The sequence below is a fragment of the Amphiprion ocellaris genome, chromosome 2, assembly GCF_022539595.1.
Source record: "Amphiprion ocellaris isolate individual 3 ecotype Okinawa chromosome 2, ASM2253959v1, whole genome shotgun sequence".
Classification (NCBI taxonomy): domain Eukaryota; kingdom Metazoa; phylum Chordata; class Actinopteri; family Pomacentridae; genus Amphiprion; species Amphiprion ocellaris.
In genome coordinates, this window is record NC_072767.1 from 18,290,816 (window position 1) to 18,313,163 (window position 22,348).

At 40.5% G+C, this 22,348-nt stretch overlaps 1 protein-coding gene across 13 annotated transcripts in view; it reads right to left on the bottom strand.

The window, feature by feature from the left end:
* Positions 1–22,348, bottom strand: part of lrrc7 (leucine rich repeat containing 7) — a 161,802-nt gene that overhangs the window by 51,699 nt on the left and 87,755 nt on the right. For all 13 annotated transcript variants that reach the window (XM_035957687.2, XM_035957686.2, XM_035957685.2 and 10 more), the window contains one exon: positions 2,291–2,493. In XM_035957687.2, coding sequence (XP_035813580.2) covers positions 2,291–2,479 — 189 coding nt within the window. In that variant the 5' untranslated portion in view covers positions 2,480–2,493. The remainder of the gene's footprint in view (positions 1–2,290; positions 2,494–22,348) is intronic.

Here is a 22,348-nt window from a genome sequence, read left to right on the forward strand (position 1 = left end):
GTTTAACAGGAACATGAGAGGAATCAGTTTTACATAAGATGATCAGTCACAGATACAGCAGGCGTTGTCTGCTTGATAACTCTTCATAAAATCTAAATTGCTAAAATAAATTTGAGCAGATTCCATGTGTAAGACTCCACCGACTTGTTTCTCAAAGCTGCCTGTGAAGACAAATTCAGTGAAAATCTACACAGAAAAATACGTTCATTTTGGACAAGGCTTAATCCATGTTTGAGACAAGTTGAATATTGCCTAAGGAGGGGACATGGGCAGATGCAGGAAATTTGGATGAAAGGTAAAATCCGAAAAGAAAAATGGATGATCCAGCCAGTTGCCTTAAGTATGATGTCACTTAACATTTGATAATTAAAATATCACTTGGAAACAAAAGTCTGTTTGGATCAAAGGTTCCACAACACTGTGAGAGTCTTCTATGATTTTTACAATATATGAAGTTTTAAAAGCAAGCAAGGCCAGTTTAAATGTGTGGCTCTTCCGTGTGCTGTCACCCAAACCTCATATACAGAGTGTGATTTCTCTGCAAAACTGTGCACTATGTGTCACACAAAACATCCATCTATTCTCTAACGATGTATAAATTCTAATTTTCTTGCAACTAAAATCGATATGTAAACTCACATTCAATATAGGACCTTTAAAGTTTCCACATCACCTGACTTTCACAATGACATGGAAAGACATGTAGCTATCCAAGGAATCAAATACTAATAATTAAGGCAAAGAGCAACATACTGCATAACTTGACATGGTTGTAGCTGTTCTGAGAAAACGGGTCGCACAAGGCCACCACACTCAGTCACTTCAATTCTCACACACACATAAGGAGCAGTCCAACTCTCTTATATAAAAGCCAATCACTCAATAGTTCTCATACAATCTTGGCACACATACACATTGTCAAGGCTGAGCAGGTTTTTTTTTTTTTTTTTTTTTTTTTCTGTCAGTTGAATGCAAGTTTGGCTCACCTCTCACACAACCCTATTAGACTGTCTCCATTCATGCAGGCTAAATTTAGGAATCCAATTCACATCTTTGTCATTTAAACCAGGACAGGATATCAATAAAAAAGTGACGGCCCTCTTATAAAACAGCACCTGTAATTCGACTTGAAATATTAGAAGGGCGTTGTGCTTCAGCACTGCTCACATGGGGGCTTTCAAATAGCCTCTGATGGGCTGGGATGCTGCCACGAGGTGCTGATGTGGCAACAAATTGACTTTGTCTATCCTCACGTTTCATGTAACTCTTTGTTTTCAGTCGCTTTTGGTCTGAAGAATCTACTTTTCTAAATAAATGTCAGTGTTGTCCTATCAGTCAAGTCAAAGAGACTTAAGTTTTAGTCGCTTCTTGCACCATAGTTATTGGAATATTTTTTCACTTAAATCTCGTTTTGACCATCGCTTTCACTGGCTGTTTATCACTTGCCGTCTACTTGCATTTTCAGTTAGGGTTTCATTCGGCTTAGGAACAAAAACGACCTGGTTAGGTTTAGAATATGACTTCATTTTGTTTGTGTCCTGGGTGACAACTCCACTGGAGATTTTACATGTACCTATTCATACTGCCCAAGAAGTTGCTGACATTATTGGCGTTACATTCTAGTTACCAATGGTCAGAATGATAACCCACCTACCTAGCTTACTAGAAGGTGGGGGAGGTCCCTACCGGCCAATGTGTATGGGAATGATGTGCAATGCTAACAGCCATTTATTAGGCAGATACCATCCAAATCATGTGACTGCACTTACAGATTCATCACAGAAGAATAAATTAAAGAACTGTCATAAAAGAAACAAGCTATTAATGGCCAATGCAACAGTACATTTGCCTAAGTGCCAAGTGCTCTCTATCAAATACAGTACTGTGTAAAAGCTTGCAGAAACAGCTATGTATGTCTGGATGGGTACAGAAAGAGAACAGTTCCTTTACCTCTACTCCTTAGGTTGTCTTGTGCAAAATCAAAAATCCTCAACTGTGCCATTGAAGCTTCTAGGCAGCAAACAGATCAGCAAAACAGTGGCTAAACCAAGCAGTTGTGAGTGCTGAACTGTAAGCGTAAACTCTGTTCCTGAAAAGCAGAGCATGACTCAGTGAATAAGAATCAGCATGACTTGTGTTTGACCAGCAGGAACCCTGAGGAAGGGGGTCATCAGATTGGACGAGGTGAGTAATGTTTAACAGGGTTTAAAGGGTAGAAAGAACGTAAAAGGAGTCTGTCAAATGAGGGAAAGGTAGAGCAGGAAGGAGTTAACACATGAATCACAGCTACCTTGGGCAGTTCCTCAATCTGGTTGGCATCCAAGTAGAGCTCCTCCAGAGTTCTCTCAAAGCTGAAGATTTCCTTGGGGACCTGCTGAAGGCTGCAGTGGGAGTAGTCCAACACTGAGATCACTTCCTCTTCACCACGAAAACAACGGCACGGCACCAGCCGGCCAATCAGCTTCCGCTTAGTGGTCATTTCCAGACACTGCACTATAAAAGCAAGAAAAAGAATACAGAGAAATGATGTTAGAGTCATTTCTGGGGGTCTGCAACTCACGAACATCAACAGGCTTATTATATCTGATGTATTCCATATCTTACTACATATAAACCGCTGTTAGCCTGACAGTGCTACATGGACAGACTGAATCACTAAGGGATGACACATGGTCTGAAATATCAAACTAGTACAAAAAATGTTTCTGCAGCAGAGATTAACTATGAAGCTGGCATTAAAATTCATGAGTGGGATTTTCTCTAAAATATTCCAAAATAAATTTGTGACATCAACCCTGTGAGCTGTATTCATTAATATTGACAGATTTTGGCGCTTTTGTTGAGTAATGAAATAAATAAGTGCACAAAAGAACACATTTTCATATGACACCTTCTGCAAAAAAAATAATAATATGCAGAGAAAATTTTCAAGTTTTAATTTAAGTCTGAGGGTGTAAAAACCACAGCATTCATATGACTCTGTATCTATCAGTGTCTGACATGTCATCCATGAGCCCAGTGCATCTTGTACATTTTGAGTTGAGATGGGCTCCAGCCTTTCACAGCCCTGCGGATGAGTGATTAGGTGGAGGGATGGAGCGATCACTCCAGGAAAAACTTCTAACTCTAAATATGTAGTCAAAGCATTTGCTATGTGGCCTCAAGTTTACCCAGTTGGATATACATGGAAATGTAAAACCTTGTCACAGCACCTTGTCTTTGCCTTTGTGTGTGTGTGTGTGTGTGTGTGTGTGTGTGTGTGTGTATTCACTGTGTGCTGCACCATAGTCACAGATGTCCATTAAGTCAATTCAGTACTGTAGATCAAAAATACTCAAAATGTACGTAGCAGACTTTGACTCCCTCGTGTGGATCAGTTCTAAAAACACTGAATTTCCCATTACACAACCAACAGCATCTTATTATCGGATCAAGATGGACTGAAAATCCATGTTCTCAAATAACTCAGCTTGTAAAGAATTTTCACATCCTGAGGGGCTTCTGAATGAGTAGGGAAATTATCCCCAATGCTTAAAATTGCTGGATTGACCATTTAAGCATTGTTCTACATCAGGTTTAGGCCTGTCCATGTGGACTTTGAATGTTCTCCCCGTCCGTCTGTTGGCTTTCTCTCACTGTTCATTTTTCCTCCCACAGTTCAAAGATATATTGACTCTAAATTAACTGTAGGTGTAAATGCGAGGGTGAATGGCTGTCTGTCTCTATGTGTCAGCACTGTGATTAAAATAAATAAAAAATAAAGCCGTCTACCTAAAAATAGGGTGCACCAACTGAAAAACACTGCATGATTAAGTTTTTCATCCTTTAACACAGAAATCTGCATCTGACAACTGTACAGGAGATCATATTTTAGTTTTTATTTTCTTATAACTCACCTGTTTAAACAGTTTGAAGGCTTTGAAAGTTCTGCATAATTCATGGTGTAGGTAATAGTTACAAGTGGGTCAATACGACAGTCCATGGCCTGCCTCAGCTCCACTCAAGCTCCAAATCTTTGCTCATTTTTGCATCAGCAAGGACTCAAGAGGAGTCAGGCACTGCCAAGATGGTGACTGCTGGAGCCACCACACTGAGCTAGGTGATGCCATTCAGAGTTTACCTATCTACACGAATGTCCCAAACCAATCGAAAAGGGTCAAACTTAGGCTTGAACCTAAGGCTGACCTTGTCCACTGTCACTCAGTTGTGACAGAGCGAGAGCATGATTTGGGGCAAGATACTAAGGATGCACATTTTGGATAATCTTCTTAATTATCTGCCACATTACAAATTAATAATTGGCTAAATGATAACACAAACTAAGCACAGTGGACATTTCTCTTCCCTGGTATTGCTATTTTAGCCAACATACATGTGAAAGGCAGCAAAGGTGGGTCTGTTACGTATGCCACTAGGATTAAGAAGATACAAGAATCCCAACTTGTCTTAAACACATTAGCGCTGGTTGGAGGTCGTTAAGCTTCACTGAAGTTTTTGTCATGGTGGCCCAATGCTAGCTAAATCTCCACAATGCTCTCTGTTTGCCAACAAGGGACAGCCGGTAGTGCAAGTGACAGGCTCCTCTTGTCAATACAGTATCAATCAATAAGAGGTTCCACCTGGTGACACAGCTACGAACTACAGGTAATCTACAATAGCTGAAGCGTGTATCATCAAGGTAAATAGTATTGGATATCTGTAGATACTAAATAACTTGTGACTCGCATTGAATAGCAAAAAAACTTTATGCATCGCTACTTATCTATAAATATAATCCACGGCGTGAAAGCTGCACCATATTTAGAAAGCATACCAATGACGACAGCATGATATCATGATTACTTGACCAAACATGGCCCTTGTTAGAGGATCCCTCTGGTCACATGATGAAACTGAGCGTTTACTAGATATTTCAGAGCGAGAATGAGACAGAGAAGTCACACAAATTCAGAAGTGTGCAGCCAAAATGAAAGCAGTAGTACTCCAATGTAATGTTAGCTGTAGGAAATGAACCATTTAGGTTTTGGTGCACATGTATACTGTGTATTAAAGTGTCACATGTATGATGGCATACTTGCAGTCAGGTGTGGAACTTTAATGCAAAAGCTGGCCAACGTGGGATATGGGAGGGAAGGCAATCGCACTCAAACAGGCACCAAAAAAAATCATACCATAATGTGGAAGTCTCCTGAGTATGTATTGACCAAAACATTAGCCTCAGCTAAGCTTATTGATGCATTTTCTGCACAGACTGTGGACTCTACATGTTATTCAGTATCTTGTCAATGGGATTACTGCATTACTGAGGGCCAGTGAGGGCTACAGCTCTGGAAAACTGTTGAAACATACACTACCATTCAAAAGTTTGGGGTCACTTAGAAATGTCCTTATTTTTGAAAGAAAAGCAGCTTTTTCAGTGGAGATACATTAAATTTCTCAGAAATATAGTCCAGATATTGTTAATGTGGTAAATGATTATTCTAGCTGGAAACGGCTGATTTTTAATGGAATATCTACATAGGAGTACAGAGGAACATTTCCAGCAACCATCACTCCTGTGTTCTAATGCTACAATGTGTTAGCTAATGGTGTTGAAAGGCTCATTGACAATTAGAAAACCCTTGTGCAATTATGTTAGCACATGAATAAAAGTGTGAGTTTTCATGGAAAACATGAAATTGTTTGGTTGACCCCAAACTTTTGAACGGTAATGTACATATGGACATGTGAATGTTGTTCTAAGATAGGGACAAATGTGAACTTTTGCTTTAGGTGCTGTGGGACCAACATTAATCTGAAAGCTTCATTTTGCACTGCAGCTATTTTGCTGCCAGGCAGGTGTAAAACATGGGGCAGATGGGTAATATAGTCATCAACCGCCAACCAGCAGGTACCCAGCTCACAGCAGGCTGAGGCTCTTTGTCACGCACACAGTCTTTTCAAACAACAAGCCAGAGCCATATAATTAGACTGAATCCTCTGTAATTCTGCGACAACATCACTCCATTACACAACTCCATTTAAAAAGCTTGTGGCTGAATGGCATAAGTAGGCTAACCATGGGTATTAAAATCCTTGAGTGAGGACACATCATTCAGCTTTATCATTTCAAACCCAAGCATTTACTACACTCAATCTACTGACAAATAAAAATGTTTTAATAGCAGCCCTTTCAAATAGAACAAAGAGTGAATCTTCAGTTATCGGACTGACACTTCAATTTCCTGTTTGATCTGCAGCTGTGATGAGGCGAGCAGAAGGAGGTGATGAGGAGTGGCATAAAGAGAGAGATGGGAGGCAAAAAGGGGAAACGGAGGAGGAAAGGAAGGAGAGAATATGAAAATAAGAAGGTGTGGAGAACAGAGGGACAGACACCAGGAGGCTCAGAGATAAGGCCTGCAGCTTTATCTGTCTATAAACACACACACATGTCCAGCTCCACTGTGAGACCAGATGAATTGAGACGCTAAACAGAGTGATCTTGAGCGTTGTGAGTACACTGTTATCAGCTAGAGGTTGTTGCAAGCACAGTGAAATCTGATAAAAAGGCCGCAGATCCTCCAGGACTGTTTATCTAAAAGGGCTGGACCATTAAAATCAATACATCCTTATCCACAGCCACGCTCAGTGCGGGTGTAATGAGGCCGGCTGGGATTTACTGTTTGTCTACTGTATGTGTAAACCTGGCAGTCAGGGCTCTTCATGGTGCTCAAACCATAGACCACTGGTTCCTTACTACCCGCACATGTTTAGAGCAAATAAACCAGAGTTTGTTCAGCGCTGGGGAATGGGGAACAAGGATCGCACAGCACAAAAAAATCTTGGAGCAAATCCCATTTTCCTTTTCCCGTACAGTTGTCAGAAAATGCAGAGAAAAAGATCCCACTGACAAGCAAGAGCTAAAATATGGACGGGCAATATGGACAAAATTAATGAATGCAACATCACAGAGGAAAAACAAAACAATCTAATTTAAGTCTTCTCTGGTGACTGATTTATTCTACCCAATACTCAAAAGTACATATTTAGTCTCTTCTTCTAGTTTTAACTTTTTTTACCAGGAAAATCCTTTCCCGTCTTCACGTAAAATGGCCTAGATATAACTCTGCACTGTTGCGTCCGTCGAAATGTGAATATCCATGAGGTCTCCATCTTTTTCTCCATCCATCGGAGCTGCAGCTCGAGCACACCAGCTCACCTAGGATCTACTCAAACTCAGTGAAATCACTGTACGTAACACAATGGAAAATTGTAATATTGGAATTACCGCAGTCAGCCAGACACGTTTGGACCCAGAAACAGATTGTGTGAAGAAGAATAATGATACAGAAAGCTCCACCCTGCAAGTTGATTGGTTCCTTTGGTTTGTGACATATAAAACTGTGTAAGTCTGAATCTGTGTTTCTAAAACTTTCATCAATATTCAGTTTTAAGGTAGAAATGCTCACCCTTGGTGTTTGCTGCTGATTTTGCTCACAATGAGACTTTTAGCATAGATAAAACACCATATGGACATGTTACAAGGTTAAAAATGAGATTTTCATGTAAATAAATGAATAAATAGAAAATGTTTTTAAAATTCTCTTGGAAAACTTTTTAAGCCATTGATATGTTAAGAGTGAGTATTTCATAAAAATATTTTTAAAAGATGGCTGTATGTCTTGTATTTATGGTAATATTTCTCTTATGTAGTCACATGAATAACTGATGACTTCCATTGAAATGAATACATCTGGAAGTGCACTCAGACAGAGATCATCTAATGCCAATGCCAAGACCAATTTTGCAATTTGAAAGAAGTTTCAAGAAAATCAGTCTGGCAGTTTTTGCTTAATCTTACTGACACACAGACAGTCAAACAAACAAACAAACAAACCAACAAACGGATGGGGCTTCAACTTCTTGGCAGAGGTAAAAATGAAACAACGGCTCTAGCCAAAAACAGGAAGATACACAAAAATGTTTTAGGGTATACTGGAATAGAGATGATTAAATTGTAGTTAGTTGATAAAGATGTACTTGATTGTAAACCCTGCTGGCTTTATGACCATACAGTATGCTGCAACCACAAGGGTTTGGTCAAGACCTCTCGAAAATTTCCTAAAATGAATTATTTGAAATATGCATATCTGAATGATTCTAAGACAGTAACTCAGATAACTATGTGAGAACTTCCCTTGATATGTGTGTCAACTAGGAACTGATGCATTTGTGGTCAGTGTTGCACGCAAGAAAAAGGTGAAACTTCGGCACAAATTCTTTTTTATTTTTGTACTTTAACATCGCACATTCTTCCTGCAAGATGATGAGTTGGAACGGCATGGCCATGAGGAGCAGTGAATGTTAACAGTGTCCAGGCCTGGAGCAAAATACAACACAGCATGTTTGCAAGACATCCTGCTGCTCCGTACCGTCTCTCAGCTGCACAAACACGCTTAAACACAGTTGTGGAAAACATGCACTGTGACACGAGATAACTACAAATGTGATTTGGGTATATGTGTTCTCTGGTACATGTCAAACCTTTTATGTATTCAGCCCGCTACGATCCCCTCTCACATGTTCAGTCTCATTGTGACTGAGGACACATGTCAGGTGACACTCCGTCATCGTGACACAGCAGAAGCAGCATTAGGGATCTTTTCACTAGCTGAGTAAGACTGTACACTGAGTGCTTGTTTGGCTGAAACCTACATGGCTAGAAAATGTGTGAAATCAGTTTGATGCTTGGTGCAGCCTCTAATCAACAACTTGACATCCCAGCCGAGAGCCAGATGGCCCAGTATAAACCAGTAACAATGACCATACTTGATATGACCCACACTTGGCTGTAGTTGATCTTTAGTCTTTTTTAATCGACAATCCAAGTCATATATATTGATAGAATGATCAGTCACACACAAGATGAAGCATTAGTTTTCCTGACTGACATGTGGTAATTGACTCCAGGCTGCATTTTAAGACTCCCAAAATGACCCAGATGGAAGCAGTGAAAAGTAACTCTTGTGTTTAATGATTTGGTTAAATCAATCGCTAAATATCAGCACACAGGCTGCTGAACAATCTGTTTCTACTTGATACTGATAATGCAGCTGCTTGATTATGCCCTCACAGTCTATTGATGCAACAGCTAAATATGCAAAGACAGAGTAGAGTAAAAATAACAGCTTTTTGGTCAAGAAAGACATGAGAAAATAGAGAGGAGAGCTGATGTTACCCAGTCTAGTACTACCACAGCAGGGACAATGACAAATATTAGCCACTGGGAGACTGTTTACATGAGACAACACCTTCATGACACAGACACCTCCATAGACTGATTTGATGCCAAGAGAGTCCCAGAAGATGGACAAAGAAGCTGCCTCAAATCCACCATATAAAGTGTATTTCACGCTAAAACAGAAAGAACAATAAAAATGCCGCAGGATGACCAATTTAACTGTGTATTCCAGCATTTGGGCCCAATGTCCATTCATAGATGTCATGTTTTGTGAAGAAAATGAATCTGTAATTTTCTTCTTTGTTTTCTTTGTATTCTGTGGACTCTGCCTACATAAATGAATGAATGAAGGTGTGGCACTAAAGTGCATCCACTCCTGCCCAGACTCCCAGAGAGCAAGTCACCACAAAAAAGAGAAAGAGAAAAGTAGGAAGAGAGTCAGAGCGAGCCGGCACCAATAGGGAGAAACTAGGAAGAGAGCGTGGTTGGCTGTGTTGGCTCTCGCTGCTGCTATGGAAACAGTATGACAGAGCAGACTGACTCTGCAGAGGCAACGCTGTATGTGAAAGTCCCCAACACACACACACACACACACACACACACACACACACACACACACACACACACACACACACACACACACACACACACACACACACATTTAAACAATTTTACTTTTGTTAGCAGCACAATAATTATGATATTATATAAAACAATAATACGCAAAAAAATGCTAGATCTGCTGCTGCAACATACACTGATCAGACACAGCATTAAAACCACCTGCATAACATTGTGTAGGTCTCCTCCATGTGATGGACATGGAACTTGTGTTGTCTGGAACAGGGGTGGTGGCTGTGAGCTCTTTGTGTTTTGTGGGTTACAGGGTCTGGGCCCACTTGTGTCCATGGATGCTCAATCGAATTGGGATCTGGGAAGTCTGGAGGTCACAGACTCGGGCTCTTGGTCACGTTCCTTGAGCCACTCCTGAGCAGTTTATGCAGTTTATGGTGGGATGCATTGTCTTACTGGAGGAGGACACTGGCATTGCTATGGGCTTGGTTTGCAACATTGTTTAGGTGGCAAGTATCTTCCATATGAATGCCAGGACCCAAGAATTCCCAGCAGAACATTGGATTACAGCGAGATGATCAATGTTATTCACGTCAACTGTCAGTGCTTTTAATGTTGCCACCGACACGTATTTACACACCGGCATGCAGAAGAAGATTCTGATTACTAATTAAGTAAAAGCAGCAATATGACAATATGAAAAAACTCAAGTACAATTAAAAATCCACGTGCAACCTTCATTGTGTAAAGAGGTCGCTTTCACAGTGACACACAGTATATCACAATATAATTGTAGCTCGTTTATTTATATGTAACCAACAGTTTTGCTGCTGTTGGTTTTTGGTTTGGTATTTTGGCAGTTTAATCTGCGGCTTCAAAATAAGGGCTTTTCTGTCAGGTATTGAGTTTTAAACATCATTTCCTATTTAAATGAATGTGCTTAGTAAGTTTTGCAGACATATTTCTGTATCCTAAAAGAATCACGAAGAAAGGACGGGTTGTGACATTAAAAGTCTCATGAAATTTACGTTCAAGCTTATGTTTATTATTTCACGATCAGCCACAACATTAAAACCACTGACAGGTGAAGTGAATGACATTGATCATCTTGTTGCAGTTCAATGGTCTTCTGGGAAACACTGGGTGCTGCCATTCATGTGGATGCTACTTGGACATGTACCGCCGACTGAAACATTGTTCCCTGTCAAGCACACTCCTGAAACTCATGCAAACTCATAAATACTGCATTCTCCAACTCCAGCGAACTCCTCCAAGCAGGACAATGTGCCCCGCCACACTGCAAAATATCCCAAGAACAACTCAAGGAACATGACAAAGAACCCAGGGCCTTGACCCAGCTCCCAAACTCTCTAGATCCCAATCTACTTGAGCACCCATGGGACAACCCACAGGACATCACAGGATCTTCTGCCAACATCCTGGTACCAAACATCACAGGACGCCAGCTCAGTGTTCATGGTCCGATGGGTCAACACTGTTTTGGCAGTAAAAGGGGGACCTTCATAATATGAGGCAGGTGGTGTTCATGTTGTGTTTGACTGGTATATTTCGAACAACACAGGGAGATTGTTTCACTTTTTTATAACGAAAGAACACTTTAAGGGCTCAATTCCAAAATGAAATGACCTGATGGGACATACATTCATCCATAAACTATACGCTGCTTAATCCTCATTAGTGTCATGGGGGGCTGGAGTCTATCCCAGCTGACTTAAGGTGAAGGCAGGAGACCTCCTGGGCAGGTCACCAGTCTATCACAGGGCTACACATAGAGACTAACGATCACACTCACATTCACACCTATGGACAATTTAGAATTACCTGGAGTACCTGGAGAAAACTCACACATGCACAGGGAGAACACGCAAACTCCATGCAGAAAGATCACTGGAAGGCCAGGACACAAACCAGGGATCTTTTAGCTGCCAGGCGAAAGTGCTAAACACCAAACGACTGTGCCGCCCCCTGATGAGATGGATTTTTGCTTCGTATTAGAAAGTACAAAATTGTTTAATTTGTATAAGAACCAACCTGTCAAATATGCAAAATAAGTAGTAAGTAAGTATCGAATCTTAAAACTGCACTGAAGCCCAGCGTTGCATAGAGTTGCTCTGCAGCACTGCTAGTGAGCAGTGAGTAAGGTGTCGCTGCTCTTCCTGAATTTCACCTCAAGTGGTCTCTTTTCTTTCCTCCTGCTTCTGCTCTCCATTCAAGCTTGTGTGTGTGAGTGTTTCAGCATATGGGTGTGTGTGTCCTCCAGCAGCTCGAGAGGGTGAATTCCCCTGATCACCATGACGGCCATCTCTTCACGTGCAGCCCTTGCCATCACCATAGTAACCGCTGCCATAGAGACTGTCTCCCAGGAGCTGGGTGTATTTTTACTCATTCTCTCTCTCTCTCTCTGTGTCATAAAACAGAACATGCTGCACTCAGTGGGCGATCGTTCCACATTTGGCGACGCTTAACGTAGACTCAGATATGTCAGACACTTTTATAGCACCTGAAGAAGGGCTTCAGAACAGCTCCTTCTCTTTCTGTTTCTTGTAAAGGTGTCAGTGCTGCACTCTGCAGAGTTTACCTCAGGCTCCTGCACCCGCTCACAATTAAACAGTCACAGAGTCAGGCACAAGCACATGTGAAACACATAAATCAGCGACAACAGACAAACACATACACACCGTCTCATTTACTTCATGATTGCTTGTGACGGCGACAGCGAAGAGAAAATGGAAGATCCTTGTTTCACATCCCAGTGCTCCACATTGTTAAGCAAATCCCTAAGCGGTGTGTATGTGTGTGAGACTGTACATGTGGGAGGCAGTTAGCTAACTAGCAGCCAGGAACAGCGCGTTCTATCGTTTTTGTACATTCATTAAATAACCACTTAGAGCAGTTACCTGCATCAGCACATGCATACAAATACTCAGATTTTTTTTTTGGTCTTTTTGTCCTGGGCCAAAAATTTAATCATTTACAAATGTTGTGTTTGAAAAGTCAGGTTTTCACTAAGCAGAGCACTGTGCTGCATTCAAGTACTCTCAGGAGACATTCTGCATGCACAGGAATAATGAAATGTTATTCAAGTCTGAAGTACAGGTGTATCTCTGGGGGATATTTATTGATAATGGATATTGAATTTGACATTCAGAGTGTTTTATTCTTCAAATCCAAAGCAGTCTGGGATAGCCTCCAGACACATGCCACATTAACAAGGATTAAGCACAGAAGGACGATAAATCAATGTAAAACTGCAGCAGGTGTCATTCTTGAGCATGTTTTATACCAGTCCCCAGCTCCCAAAATCACTTAGGTCCCAGTTAAACAAGCAAGCAGCAATATTTGGTCAAAACATGAATCCGGCCATTACACAATTCTTCTAGTTCATGGGTGTCAAAAATACAGCCCGCGGGACAAAACCAGCCCTCCAGAGGGTCCAATCCGGCCCACAGGATGACTTTGCAAAGTGTAAAAATTATAGAGGTGAAAATGAAGCCTTTCTGTGAAAATATTTAAAGACATTGAACATTAAACAATATAATGTCAGCAGTTTCAGTACAAGAGTTTGGCTTGGTGGACCCTATTGTTGATGCACTGCCACCACTTTTATGTTTTTTATGTATACATTTAATACATTTACAAGGTAGGAGGATAAATTATCCTTTTCTTTAATAGATCCCACTTTAGTTTAAGCAGTGAGTCAGTTCAGGCGATCAGGATTACTACACAGATGTGGAAATGAATGTAAATTTAAAACGATTTCTAGATCTCGACAAGTTGTAAAACACTCTGTTGTTCAGTTCCTGATACACTGAGATCTGTAAGCTGTAATGTGTAGATAATAAACTGAGGCTTAATAGTGTTGAAATTGTACTTATTTTTCTTTTTAAATTTCAGGTTGTTCATAATGTTTCGTAAAATCAACAGTTTATTAAATGGGAACATTTTCAGAATGTACTTTTTTGCACTAAAACAAAGGGGAAAAATTTAGAGTTGTCGTTATTTATCGGTTATTATGTTATGATTTTACTGATCTGGCCTTTTTGAGATCAAACTAGGCTGAATGTGGCCCCTGAACTAAAATGAGTTTGACACCCCTGTTCTAGGTGATACAATGCTGGTGATTGTCCCAACCTAGTAATGTAACTTAACTCTTGCTGACCTTGTTTTTTCTTGCAGTTGTGATCATTTGTGAAAGAGTACTTATTTTTTTATAGGTGGGTTCATAGTTTAAGGGATGTTTATGAACTTAAGTGCACTGGATAATGACTGATATTTTGTGTATGGTCTAATATGAGCTGCCTATGTAAACTTTGAAAAGCTATATTATGCATATTTATATGTTTATAATTGTATTTTGGGGGTTTATTAAAATTCACAGGCAGCTTACATGTCTCAATGCTCCAAAAAAACATTATTTTTCTCATATTGTATTTTGCTGCAGTCCCTCTTCTCACCCACTGATGTGTTCCATGATAGCTTAAATAAGTAATGCAAAAAAAGACATAAAATAAAGCTTTATGCAAAGCGCAGAAGTGTCAGGTTGGTATAATCTGTAAAACCGTTATATCCCACATCAGCAGTATGTGGATTGACAGTTTGATTCCCTGTGCTGCTCCTCACCTTTCAACATTTCAGTACACAAATACACTTCACGGTAAAGATAATCAATTCCTGAAACAAACACACACACACACACACACGCACGCACGCACGCACGCACACACACACACACACACACACACACACACACACACACACACGCGCACACAAATTTTCCATTTTCACAGGGTCCTACGTGTTACTCGTGGGGTCTGAAATCTCAAGGCCACATAGACTGATTGCTTCACCAAACCAGCCTGTCTGGATGTTGGGAGGAAACCAAGCAAAGACAATGTTGGAGTGCCATCTCAAAACAAACACATCTGAAAAGATTACGATTCTCTGTCTCAGAACTGAAAGCTTATGTGGAGCACTTAAGGGTAAGAGAAGCACCATGGATGAAAATATTTGTAAAGATTTTAATCCAGAGTCATTATGAACAGCAAAGTGAGAGAAAAGAGCATGGGAAACTATTTAGGGGTCTTGTCTCAGTGGACAATGGACAATGCAACTTAGCTTCAGTTTTGCAAGAAATATATTAACTTAAATAGATTTTATACCTAGACAATTGGTTCTATAAGCCTTCCAGATGATAAAGAAAAGCTTTTTTTCAATATATCAACACAGTAGCCGAGGCCTGGTTATGTTTATGTCGTTAAAATAACCTGATTAGTGTTGGAGAAACACTGTCTCCAAGGTTGACGTAAAAGTCTTTGCATGGGACAGAACGGAAATCCCGGTCATCCACTTTCTACTTCCCACAGTCCCTGCTGTCAGGGGAATGTCGGTCCGTGTTTGAACAAATGATCAATAATTAATTTTTTTGCGACGAGGACAAAGTCTCGAGGAATCACAGCCCAGTCTTGTTGAATCACAGTCTGGGCATTTTCACACTCGCAGCCCGTCCAATCTGCCCGCCACTGTGGCTCCAGGTGGCACGTCTGTAAAACTCAATGACCCTCACAGCACCGACACTAAAAATAACAGCCGGCCGACACAACAAAACACAGAGCAGCTGACTATTCACCTGCACCCAGAATGTGACAATCAATTATGCTCAGATGCATGACTGAACAAATTCACAAACGCAGCAAATGGGTCATAGAGCTGTTACTTAACCTGGGACTGCAGCCACAGAGTGACCTGAAAAGATGTTGGCAGCGTGCACACAAGTGGAATAAGAATACTCTCACTGTATCTGAGGAAAACTTTTGGATGCGACTAGAGACAAATACAGACAAATGACAGACTGAAAGTTAGACAGACTCACAGTGGGATGTATAAATAGTTCACAATAAAGACAGATAAACAAGCAACCAGACAGAGAAAGGCTGCGTGACAGAGAGCTAGCAGCAGCAGAGAGAGATGTGCTGTTAGAGAGGAGCAGATCTGGGTTACTGCAGGGATTTATGACATAGTCGTTTCCTATGGCAGCCATCAGAGCTAATCAACAATCAGACGATCGACACAAATCGATCATTTTGGTAATTAAGTCAAGCACAAATGCCAAATATTTGTTTGGATCTGCCTCTCAGATGTATTTGCTGCTTTTATTTGTTTCACATCACTGTCAGTTGGACATATTCTATTGGATAATTTAACAGTATTGATGCAGGTATGGAACAACATGCAACATGCTTCAGACTGAAGCAAACCAGGTATGCAAAAGTGACTCTGTAAAATGTGATTCCTATGCAACAAAAAACTTCACTTTCATTTTAGTTTTTAAAAGAAATATATATTCCCACCAAAAGGTAAGAGTTAGGCACAGTGGAAAAAAAAACGTTTCCAGTTCGAAAGATCCTCATTAGGAGGGTGGAGTGGAGGCGTAACTCTGCAGCAGGACGTTCACTCAGTACACTGGACATTGCTGCTCATATGGGACCATTATTCTTAACCTAAAGTTTCATTTTAATGAAGTATTCATTTTCATTTTTATTCGCTGTTTGTTTAGCTTTAAGAAAATATCATGAATCGGGTAAAAAAAAAATGCAAACCCTTCACAACATTTCTGCCTCAGTCTCCGTGTAACCATGGTAACAAGTTCTGCCCCATTCATTATGTGATCGACTGGCTGAAAATGAGTGACAGTAAAGCAATAGAATAAATGAAAGAGATGATGATTAGAACACAATTGTTATACACAAACATAATCTAGGAGGAAATATGCTTCTTTCAAAAAACTATCGAGAATGAAGTTTAATCGTAGAGGAACCTCATTTTTAGGAGACATGATGTTCTAACAGATTCACGTACTCCGGCTAACTTGATAAAATCCATAATTTTGTAACATTTTGGTGTTTAATTTCATCAGAAAAAAGGCTACAATAGTTGTGAGGCAAGCAAAGAAAAGTCAGATTTCTGCAGCACAAAGTTAGAGCGTGCCTATTTTTTAAAGCCCTTTTTTTTTAATCCCTACTTATTTCTTGCAAATTATTAAATGTAATTACTTTTTCAGGACAAAACTTATCCAATTCAAATAAAACAGCGCTTGGACGATTTATTTTATTTAAAGCTTTCTTGTTATATAGGTTATTTTACCATTACATGCAGCATCACTCAGGTTGTCAGTCAGATTTCTTCTCAGTGATGGTGCCGCTTTGCCAGATTTCAGCAGTAAGGATGTTGCATGTAAAATTATCACATCCAATAGAAACAGACGCCAGAACTGCAGAAAACAGCATTAAAGTTGTAATAGAGTGGAATCACCCTTTAACGATCAGAGGTTCGACTATAAAACAGCTTGTGTTCACGTAGAGTGATGTCATTATCAACAGAAAGGCAGCTAGCTGTTCTCAAACATTTCCAGACAGACTTATTTGGTTTTTCATTTCAAGGCTTCACTCGTCCAACTGTTCTTCAGTATCTGTGAGGCTCACAGAGAAAAGACTTCATTTGAGCCTCTCCTCTCCCTCCTCTCCTTCTGTTATCGCTCACTTTCTCTCCCCTTTTTTCCAGGCCAGTCTTTTCTTTTTTCTGCGCTCTGTTCTTCCAGGGTTGTGCTCAGTGGCCCAGTTCTTTCTGCCTGAGACACCCCGGCACATCTCCTCTTTCTGTCTTCTCCCTTTTAGGCTTCTCTCTCTCTCTCTCTTTCTCTCTCTCTCTCTCTCTCAGCGCTCTTCCTCTGTCTGTCTCTGTGTTTAACTTCTTCTCTCTCTCCATCCTCCTCCATCCCACCCCCCTACCGAGAGACAGAAAGGGAAGCCATCTTAAATCAAGCACAGTATTTTTTGTTTCCTCTCTACGGGAGCGTCTCGATCTAAACCCATTTTTAAATTCCAGGAGGTGATTCATTGGAAAGATAAACTTATCATGTGTTTGAGAACGAGAAGCTCTCTGCAGACTGTGTTTTCTGCTCTCAATCCTCGTTATGAAGGGAGGAAAGTTTTTGTGCTATTTTCCTAAACCGATGTTTGTCTTTTCACACAGGACAAACTCCTTTTAGTTATCCATAGAGAACATAAACACTGTAAGGAGCTTAAAACTTTTCCTGAGATTTCTGACTTTTCCTGATTCCAGTGTGACCTTCAGAGGATGTATACGGTGACAGTTACACATAAATAATGGAAAAGACACAAACTTAGCCAGATTGGCTACACTGACTGCACTAATCCTTAATTAATCTGTCACCTCGATCTCCTGTCAAATATAAAATATACAGTCTCAGGAAATAATCATGTAAATTTATTTGAACATCTCTTTTTAAAAAGCAGATTTTTTTGGCACATCTAAATTTAAACAGATTTAAACAATGTTCTGTTCACATGAACAAGCAAAAACTCATAATTTGTAAAATGAAAAATGCATTTTAAAGCCATAGCCACATCACTACTTGAGATTTTACATGTAAACACATGATCAGTTCATAAAATGAGCTTCCAATGAAATCTCAGCCTACAATTATTAACAGAAAATAAAGTCATAAAAACGGCAATTACTAAAAAAGAGAAAAAATTCTTAGCTACAGCTTAATGCTCCTACCCTTGTCATTATTATTATAGATCTAATGAGAAAAAATACATGAAGGTGATAAAATTTTGCTTAATTTTGATGATATACTTGACAATAATATGCAAAAATGCATCATATTTCAATTTGATTTTCGATTTAATTATTTTTCAACATTTTCAAGTGGCAGCTTTGTTCGTATAGAGTATTGTTTAAATAATCAAAGGTGGATTATGTGATTCTCATCCAATGCACTTTTTATCAATTTCAGTGGATTCCTCTTCACAGTCCGCTGGCTGTCTGTTCTGTGTCTGTTTTGGTGTTGGTACACAGCCCTGTAATGGCTGAACAAACAGCTCCGTAAATAGCAAACAATTAGCTCTGACCGATCCACACTATTCCAGTCAACCAGTAACAGGGAGTGTTGCTGCCCATACATAAGACAATCTCATGAATCCCACCACATTTTCCAAAGGATAAGGTGAATTCAGAGGATTTACAAAACACCCTGCCCCATTATTCCTTGCAGTGGATGGTTCTTCTGCAGCAATAGCTTGTAAAGCAGACGTGAAAGAAAGAAGCAACTGCTCATCTCCTCCGTGTTTTCAAGGGGAAATGTTGAGAAAAAAAAAACTGCTTTCAGCATAATCGGGCTCAAGACTCCCATCCTCCTCTGAGCAGCAGGTCACCATGGGTGTTGGCTTCAACTTGACCAGGGAAAGGAAGGTCTGCAGCCGACTCTATGGCTCTCCAGGCCGGTTAAAACAATTTCAACATCCAACTCTCCCTAGTTTTTAATCCACGGTGTTTCACATGAAAAGGTTTCATTTACTTTAGCTACAAAAAAAGACATCCACTTCCATGCCTATAAGGCTGAAATGCTTTTCTTCTGGTCCACTTACCCAGTTGTCAGTGTCATGACTATGGCCATAGATGTCCATGAATATGGGAGGTGAGGCTTCTGAATGTACAAAGTATGTTTGTCTGTCTGTGGAATTCAAATATCATCAACTTTCTCGTGGCAGCAGCATACTTCACCTCTAAGTAGGAGATACTTCCTCCAGCACTGATTATATACCTCAAGAAGTCAATCCTGGAGGAGCTTATTCATCAGGTTTTGGGCTTCAGAGGGTTTGTACAGGTGAGGTGGGCCAGCCTCAGGCTGCTGCAGCACTTCATCATGAATGTCATATCGACTAAGCTTATGCAAGTGCTCAAAAATGCTGATGGTTAAGTGCAGACTTGTGACCTGTTTTTAGCGGTGGTTGAAAAAGACAACTGCTTCCGGACGCCAGGTTCAGGTGGTTCTCCACTGCACTAGAATCTAATGTTTCATGTAGTAAAGGACATTCCACATACACCTTTTCTGATGTCTGCTAAGGAAAGTTAGCTGTGAAAAGTTCTGAAATGCTACTAACCTTGTTTATTACCAAACATGTATAAGAATGTCACATGAGTAGAGGAACTGGGATTACAGTGAGGTATAAGAACTAATCCTATACAGAAAGGACGGATAAAGACGCTTTTAAGCTCAGAGTGCTGATGTCTGTAAGAGTGCAACTGTGTGTGTTATTTAGTTGTTTATTTAAGGTCACCTTGCCATGCTGGTGTCCCAGCAGCTCGCCCAATGCTCAGAGCCAGAAAGACAGAGGAGCGGAAAGAAGGAACAGACACACAGACACACACACACACAGACACACACACACACACACACACACACACACGGATGTCTACTATGGCATCATGTCTTCAAACTGTTGGCCTAGAAGCTTTGAACTATTCATAGATCATGCTAAGAACAGAGTGACACGTATTATTCAAGTTTTAGGTCAATTTGATTTAACATACTGGAGACTAAATACGAACCCTGGGTCAACACACGGTGTACCAGTTCATGTGCTGCACAGTCTGCTCTCCTTACCATGTCACCTCGATGTGATTTGGCAAGAAAACAAAGACTCCGAGCTCTAAAAAGCATAGTGAGTGGGTTTTTACAAATGCAAGAAGCTTCTCTTCTTCGTACCTTTAACACTATTTAAAGACGCAATCTGAAATTAATATGTTTACAGCCTGGCACAAAAGCAGTTTTGGCGCCTATCTGTAACTTCCACATTCATGACAACTGTGAAGTAGATACGTTTTTTATATAATTCACTCATTTAGATTGTATTACAGCTTAAAGTTATGTATAATTCAAGGGATGGAAGCTCTCCATCTCTTTGCTCATTTATGGATGGATGACGTCATAGGTGGTCCATCTATCTTTATATACAGTCGATATGTACACATTCAGCAGTCACAGTGCAAGATTTAGTCTTTTATTAATTTGTCTTTCCTCTCCTTTTAGCTCTGCTTTGGTCTCCCTGAACTCCTGAAGGAAGCATCTGCCTTTAAAGCTGCGAAATCTTCCACTTTACTGACCAACTTGTTGCTCATTGTGTCTGTCTGCTGCGTAGTGTTGGGCAGGTAGCATGTTTTTGCACAAAACTCCGGCTTGTTCAGTCTGGAAATGATGCTGAAAAAATGATGGCTGTAAAATCCAAACACTGAGCTGAAAGATGCTCCACAGACCTGAAGGTGCTGTTTACAAACCTCTACCCGAGCTTTAACGTGGTTATACTTCAAACGTTATTCCTAAAGCTAAGCCTTGCCTCTAAAATGAAGGGCTAACTTGTAATTTTTGTCATGCGGTGTATTACTGAGCCCCAGTACGTGGCGATGTGTCCGGGTTTCTCTCCGTGCAACGTGAAGAAAACAGATCAGAGTCCTGGTTGCAAGAGAACGGTTCACCTTCACCTGGAAAACTCTGCGTGTACACACTGCGAGACCTGCTGCTATCTGGAACAACCTCTCCATCTTTCTGTCATCCCTCTCTCTTTCTCTCTCTTTCGCTCTGGCCGGGAGTCAATCTCTCTTTTTTACTGCCAGCTGATAGCTGTGCATGACTGTCTGGATCTCTATTCATGCGTTCATTCCATCTATCACCTGCTGCTGCCTCTGTCACTCCCCTGTCCTCGCCCTCCCCTCTCGTTCATCCCCTCTCCCGATGAAAGCAGATAATATGCCGTGGCTTCTCATCTATGCCCTGATATCTCTCGGCTGACATGCTTATCATCATGCCAATCAGACTGGGTTTACCGTTTGGCTCAAGGTCACTTCAACACCCATGCAGGAATCTAACCTGTGACTCCTCAGCTGCAGCTTCTCATCCTGTGAACCCACACTTGCAGCGTTTTGAATGTTTTTCTTGCCCTGCATGACGGCTTCCATTTGCATAAACACCCTTTAGTAAGTTTTATCCCTAAAGCTTTCCTTAACAGTCCATGGAAATTGCACATCGAGCAGTTGCTATGGTAACTGAGGACTCAATTGCCCAAAATTACCATAAAACACTAATTAAAAAGCCCTGGCTAAGAGCACCATTTTGACAAGCTTTATGCAACACGGCTGAACCAGTCCCTCAGGTGAGGAAAATGAACTGGGAATGGAAGTCATTTCAACACCCACTGTATAATGTTTTATAATTCTGTGGACTGAATGTGAGCGTGGAGTATCGGAGTGTAGGTGTGCAGTATGTGAGGTAAAATGAATACAGGAAGTCTGGTGTGGAGTAGCTCTGAGCTTGTGTGCTGCACCACAAACTTTGTGTTCTGGGACAAACATTTCTGGCCCTGTTTGACTGATTTTGACAAAAGCTGACGACCAACAGGCCTGTGTTTCTGTGGACTGTGTTTCTGCCAGGGGTGCAAAAGTGCAGAACATTTATATAGTTTTATGCATGCTTTGGTTTTGAGGCAATGTCAGTATGTTTTGCAGAAATTCAACAACAGTGACCAGGATAAACTTCTTGCTCATTTATTTTGAACATTCTTGACAGAAAATTTAAAGGTGGAGTCAGCGATTCTGAAGAAAGATTGCTCATAATTCGCTTGTTAGCATATTTAGATGACATGCTAGATTTCTAAATGTACTGTGCACAATCATGAT